Below are 7,046 nucleotides of genomic sequence, written 5' to 3'. Positions count from 1 at the left end.
CTGTTTCTTTGATTGTTGCAATGATGGAAGCCTTTACCTCATTTGCTAGTAGTTGAATAATTTCATTTTGGATCTTGTGACTCAAGTAATGGTAATGAGTTTCCTTCTTTGACACACGTCGAACATGTTCTTGCATCACCGGATCAAATTCAGCAATCATCTCAATCATTTGTAAGAAAATTTCATTTCTCTCCTCATACAATTTTTCATTATCCCCACGAAAGGCCAAATTATTTTCTACAAGTCTTTTCACAATCGCAAGGATCCTCAATAGTACTTGCCGCCAATGTTCTTTCTCCTTCTTTATTTGCTCTTCCACACCTTGATCAATTGTGGCATGCTTTTTCAATCTTGTTTCCAATTCAACCCAACTAGTAAAGCAGTTAATGTGATGACCATTTTTTTCATGACTAGCAAGCCTTTGACCGATATTCCTCCAATCATTCAATCCTTCATTTGCAAGTTTACCTAGTATACTCTTGTTGTGATTTTTCTTGAACAATTTACAACAAAAGCAAAACACCTTGTCCAAGGAAACCGAGTACACAAGCCACCTCATGTTCCGCTTTTCGCCATTAGGAAAGATACGAAAATATTGTGAGGAACTAAAATGTCTCCCCAAGTCATCAACAAGATATGTGAAATCATTCTCTCTTTTAGGACCCCTTTCGACCAAAAAGTCTATGACATTTTGCTTAATCTCACCCCAATTTCCAGGATCATCAACATCAAATGGAAAAGTAAATTCAGCATCTTGTTGATTCTCTTCGAGTAACAGAACCATGTCTTCCCCTCCACCACTATCATTAACAGATTGATGAAGGACTGGTTCCTCATACAAACCTGGTTCCTCGTTCAAATCTTGTTCCTCATTCAAACCTTGACTTGCTTCAACATTCTCATTCTCATATGTAGAAGCTTGTGCTTGTTCATTAATTGATTGAAAAAAATTACTTATAGGTCGACTAGTTCTTGCTTGAACCTTCTTTAGCGCCTCCCTCCTCTAAATCTCTTTTCTTTTTTTAGCCCCAGAAGGATACTTCCTGATTGGAGCCATATAACACCCTGCAAAATATAACAAAACATTGTCATAACCTGATGGCCATATAATAGCCGCACATGATTATGATCCTTTCATATATCTTTATAAGTGTCAACTGAAAATAGGCTTCTGCATATTATTGTGTGTAGATATTGGAAACGAGGCATGAATCTGATCCTTTAACATATTCAAACATGGTTGAGATATTGAAAACAGAAGCCACGGACGGCACTGCAAGAAATCTTACAAGTTGTAGTAGAGCTTTTGTTTGGCTCACCAGGTAATTAATTTGGTTAGTCATGTAATAATAAATAACCTTATAATTATTTAATGCCTTCAACCTTGGATTATCTGTATAATTAGACAAAACCCTTAGTTGGCCAAAGCTCCTTTTCAAGAATGTCTTCTTGTGCTGCCAATGCTTGAGTGGCCTCAGAGTTCTTTTGAGCCAAAGCTACAGTCTGTATTCACAAACATATAATTAGATGTTGTTGTATCTAATGAAAATCTTACAATATCAGATGACACACGCTAATGCATAGTTTCAGCACACTACATTTAATCACTGCATTTCACCAGAACAAACAAACCCTATCTTGAGTGTCAGTCATCAAAAAAATCCTTTACAATGCCATACAGTGCAGAAATTAGATCCAGAGCTCCATGATTATGTTTATCAATCTTATGTATGCAGGTTACCAATCAAAGCATCACTTAATTAAACTAAATTGCATTTTCAAGTTCTGCTCTGTCCTCTTTAAACACTAGTAAGGGAGCTATATAATTGGATAATATTTCAAATTATTATGCATTAAAGAGGAAAATGAGATCTTTTCTCTGGATCAAAAGGCTCAAATGAAAATGAGCTTGTGACCCATAAAAATATATATTGATGAGATTTGATGATTGTAAACTTAGTTGCCTTTCAGCATGCGCAAGTCATCCCACAGTACTAATTGTCTATTTCCAGCAAGCACACATTTCCAGTTATCAGAGAACTTAAAGCTAGAAAATTAGTCCTGGCAGAGAAGTTCATCATCAAATAAAAGGACACCCCACCTTCTTCAGCACCCCATATCTAATTCATCACTATAAATTCAAACCTGGCAGAGAATCTTGTTCCTCATTCAAACCTTGACTTACTAATCCTCTACTCCGATACCACATTTCTAAATTCTACAGTATAACTAAACAAACAACATACTCATACCAATCACAAAAATCACTAGAAAAAGTGAACACATTACCTCAACAATGGGCTCCTTCAAAGCCTTCCTCGTAACCCGAAACCGAATCCCCAATTTCTCAAGCTGCCCAGACAAAACCCTAACAACCGTCGCCGAGCTTCTCAAATCCTCTTCCAACTTCTCAATTTTGAGGTTGTGATAATAAAAGCCAGAATAATTTCGTCTTCTAAGGGTACAAACGTAATTTCGTCATTATGAACAGTATCTCCAATGGTGAACAGTAATATTAATTTTATGGGCTCTTAAAATTGGGGACCCAAAGCTGTTGCTTTAATGGCTTTAGCCTAAGGCCGGCCCGGGGTGACCAGATTTTATCTTCTCTAGGTTGGCTCTAATTGTATATCATCGCGCTAGGAAATTGACTCTATTGAATCCTTTCAATCATACCCGAATAGAGCTGCCGAACACCAGTACTCTTCAAGTCATCACTAAGTTCGTCCTTTCATCAAACCCTGCTCAGTCATCGGATTACATTGTCATCCTTATTTATGCAAGGAAACATATGGCATTTTGCAGACCAGGAAAGGATGAAAACTGGAGGTCTAAAATCGGTAGCTTTATTTATTGGGGATGTGAATCACCTAAATTTGATCTAACTTGCTTCAATGGAGAATTATATTTTGTGTATTGTTGGGGGTCAGTTTATTCTCTTGATTTTTTAAATAGAACCGGAGTGCGGAGAGTTTCTGCATTATGGGACGCACCTGGTTCTGGTCGACCAAACAAATATTATCTTGTGGAATCAGCAGGGTCCTTGCTGGTAGTTATTTGTTATGCAGAAACCAAAGGAGCATATCTTGAGTTCCATAGCCGAAGCTACTGTATCCGACAGTATTCATCAACTGCGACAAACTTTAGGGTATTCGAGGTGTCATCTGGAAATGGCTTTAATATTGAGAGGTAAATAACTTATTAGGGAATAGATCTCTCTTTCTTTGTGATAGAAGTGCATCATTCTTGGTCGAGGTCTCCGTCGACACTTGTGGCTGCAAAGCCAATTGCATTTACTTCAGGGAGAATGAAAGTCAATCCCTAGATGAAGGAGCAGTGATGGACTTGGTTATTTTTGATACGCTCGAAGATAGAAAAGCGACACTTGGGCGAGTCTTACTGTTATGGCTTAGGAAAAAGAAAACCCTCTCTATTTCATGAACAGCAATTGTGGATTCAACCGAGTTTGTAACTAAGCCGGATGACCTCGTCTTTCTACAGTAATACACCAGTGTAACATCTCTACCGTCTCATTTTATATTTTTTCTTCATTACTTTGTACAGTACATATATTCTATTTTTGTTTAAATGTAGATATCATGTAATGTATATTGGGTGTGTGGGTAGCGTCTTGGTTCTATTTGCTTATCCTATAATTTAGTTCACAGATTGATCTGATCATCTAAAACACTTCAAATAATCTCAGCCTCTCACCCACTCAATGTGAGAAGAATTATTGTAGTAAAATACGGTTACCTTGATATAGACCTTTGCTAGAATGCAATTTCCATGCTTGTAGTCCTAAGCTTCAGTACTATACATTGAAAAAGAATTGACCATAGCCAACATCTCAAATATACGCATAGTACTAGCATAGTCGCATATTGAGCCCCAATTAGGGCATCTGTTTTTGATGAAGGAAAGTTCCCCTTGGAATTCATTACAAGGGAAACACCATTCTCTTCCTGTTTCGATTTCTCAGCGCCTCCGAAGCCTTTGTTAATTGCAACACCAACTGTAAACGGCACTTATCCAGTACTCTTGCTTCTTCATGGCTTCTACCTCCGCAAGTACTTCTACAAAGGAATACTCCAACACACAGCTTCTCATGGATTCATAGTTGTTGGACCTCAGGTATGGACGCTATCATGCATATGCATCAGTCTGAAATAGTCTCTTGAGTCAATTTTATATCAGAACAATTGTTCTACACTATGATCATCCCCAGTTAATAACGTTGTATTGCACTCTTTTTTTTTTCTTCAAATCATTAGCTTGTATCAGTTGTATGGATTGAGAGCGGGTTGAAAAACTGGAAGTATAAATACCATCACCATTATAATGTCACATGGCGCGGCTAAACTTTCGAACTAAATCTGAATTGGATTTCTAGTTTTACAGCTTGGTGCCACCAACTGGACCTGAAGAAATTGAATCAGCTGCAAAAGTGGTGAACTGGTTAGCACAAGGCCTTCAGTCTCTGCTGCCCGAAAATGTTGTTGCAGACTTGACTAAAGTTGCTCTATCAGGCCGTAGCAGAGGCGGAAAAGAAGCATTTGCACTAGCACTTGGGCATGCCAAAGAATCTTTGTCCCACAAATTTTCAGTGCTGATTGGGATTGACCCTGTCGCGGGTGCTAACCAATCTTGCAGAACTCACCCCCATATCCTCACCTATGTCCCTAGCTCTTTCGACCTGAACATACCTGTAGAGGTAATTGGCAGTGGCCTTGGACCGGAAAAGAAGAATGGTTGCATCTGCTACGGCCACTACTGGGTGAGCGAGGACGAAGCTCACCTCTACTATAGTTTTTGTGTAGGTTAGGAGCCAGCAAGAGTTTAGGAAATGTGAAATTTAGGAGTACACATTCTTTGGGCCGTTTGAAGTCAATTTTATTCTATTAGCTCTCTCTTGTATCTTTTCTTATTAAGATATAAGTTCCGACGTTGTATCATAAATCGTGTCACCTTTGTTGTATATTTTGGGTTGCCATAGTTATATTTGTTTTGGGCCGGTGACTCTTTGATCACCTTCCTTCGTTTTAAATTATTGTAAAGCTCGTATAATTATTTCACATGTGTTTCCAAAGTTGTAATTTGATTTTCTATTTTCAAGTTATATTTGTAAAACTCAATTTGTTGTTTATCGAAACATTTGTACAAGTTTCCAAGCTAGCGAGTGTTCAAACGGACTCTATTATTCCAAATTTTAAACTCTAATACCGTCATTTTCTCTTTCGGGATGTGAAAATTACCCATCGTCGGTGACCAAAATAGCTGAATCCGCACGGTGCGGACTGTCTGGACGTCCGCTTCTGAGAATTTTTGTATATATATGTATATATATGGTATGATCGGCCGCATGGACGTACAAGGAGAGCATCGAGAAGCAGTGGCAGATTCATTCATGGGCAAGCTTAGGCTGGGTTTTTGATGCTAGGCTTGAAATATAGAGTTTTTCGGAGAAAATCAATGTAAAAAGGACTGAATCCGGCGAAAGTTAGAGAAAGAATACGACAAGAATACGACTTGTAGAGGCAGCTATATTTTTTTTAATTCCTTCGACTTGCAGCCCAACCGACGTCCTTGGACTTCCTAATAATTAATGAGATCATTGACCAGTTGCTTAGAAATGGGGAAACCTCCCCTGACGTCTTTTGCTATAATTCCCACTAGCCATGTTTAACCTATTTTTCCTCTACTCAATTAATAAATAACATCCAACTCTTTTTATTTTAAACGTACATCGAGCTCTGTAGATGTAAGAATTGTTCTCTTCCTTCACTCACTATTTAAGTAGCACGGACACGGATACGAGTATCCGTATTGGATACGATTCGATACGTAGACACGACATATAGAAATACTTTTGGACACGGACACGTGGTGGACACGTTAATTAAATATTATTTTAATATATATTTATTTATTTACAAATTAATTTATAAATTTGAAAGTATTTAGAATTTTAAATGTATATATATGTCAAGTTGTGCATTAAAATGATGAAAACATAACTTGTTAGAATGGCTAAGGACTTGATAAGTACCTTGGATAACCAATGTTCGAATCCCACCACAAGCATTCTTATTTTTATCACGAGTTTATCTCCTTATATATATTAAAGTGTGTATAAATATAACAAAAATTGAATATGTTGGAATGGTTAAGGAGTTGTTGAGTGCCTTAGATGACTAAGGTTTGAATCTCACCATAAGCACTCACTTTTATTATGAGTTGGTGCGTGTCCGATTCAGATACTCGCGTGTCCGGGCCGTGTCCAAAGTCAGTTTGCGTATCCACGCGTGTCCGTGTTCGTGTCGGACACGCAATACGCTGCCCATAGCACGTGCCCGTGCTTCATAGCTCACTATATGGACTACCACCGCCAATCACAAAAGTTACACCGACTTGATGAAAACACGACTATAAAGAGATGACTTCTAAAACGGTCCTTCTATGTACGTCTTGATCTTTCAAACCCTAAAACCGAAGAGGGATCTCCCCGGAACAAAAAACGTAGAAACGATTTTTGTTTTAAATTATCTCAAGTAAGTGTTAGATCCAATTCACTTATTCATATGTCTAAATTCCATTCAATAGAAATTATTATTATTTTTCATTTTCTTTTTTAAATAGTTGTTTATTTGAATGTTTGATTCTGATGCAAATTTGTTGTCTAAGATTGATTGTTTTAATTTATGGTCACGTGTGAAATCACGCTGTGAACATTTATTGTCTCGTCGTTGATTGAAAAGTTATATTATATGTATTTTTAATTAAATTAGATTATATTTCAAGGAACTAGTACTATTTATTTTGACATGACTGACAAAATTTTCTGGATCAACGACGATGGGAAGTACCTATAAAAGATAGTAATGAAAAGCCAATGGGAAGATGTTGTCAGGCGTATAGGCAAAATGAGCGGGCTGGCTGGGCATTGGGCAAGTATCACCAGGTCAGGTGACACGGCAAGTAGCAACTATATGCGTATGGCAATTAAGTTTTTCTATCTATAAGAGTTTTGATATAGTTGAGAATCG

The 7,046-nt window shown here is 37.6% G+C and overlaps 1 protein-coding gene across 1 annotated transcript; it reads left to right on the top strand.

Annotated features, from left to right (window-relative positions):
* The first annotated feature begins 1,236 nt into the window (after nucleotides 1-1,236).
* Nucleotides 1,237-4,825, top strand: LOC126784135 (chlorophyllase-1-like). The gene is made up of 4 exons (XM_050509622.1): nucleotides 1,237-1,322; nucleotides 2,956-3,189; nucleotides 3,900-4,134; nucleotides 4,394-4,825. The coding sequence occupies exons 1-4, from the start codon at nucleotides 1,237-1,239 to the stop codon at nucleotides 4,823-4,825; spliced, it is 987 nt and encodes a 328-aa protein (XP_050365579.1).
* The last annotated feature ends 2,221 nt before the right edge of the window (nucleotides 4,826-7,046 follow it).

The sequence above is a fragment of the Argentina anserina genome, chromosome 2 (assembly GCF_933775445.1).
Source record: "Argentina anserina chromosome 2, drPotAnse1.1, whole genome shotgun sequence".
In the NCBI taxonomy this organism is placed as follows: Eukaryota; Viridiplantae; Streptophyta; class Magnoliopsida; order Rosales; family Rosaceae; genus Argentina; species Argentina anserina.
Note: the sequence above shows the minus strand (reverse complement) of the source record. Positions and strands in the feature narration are given on the sequence as shown.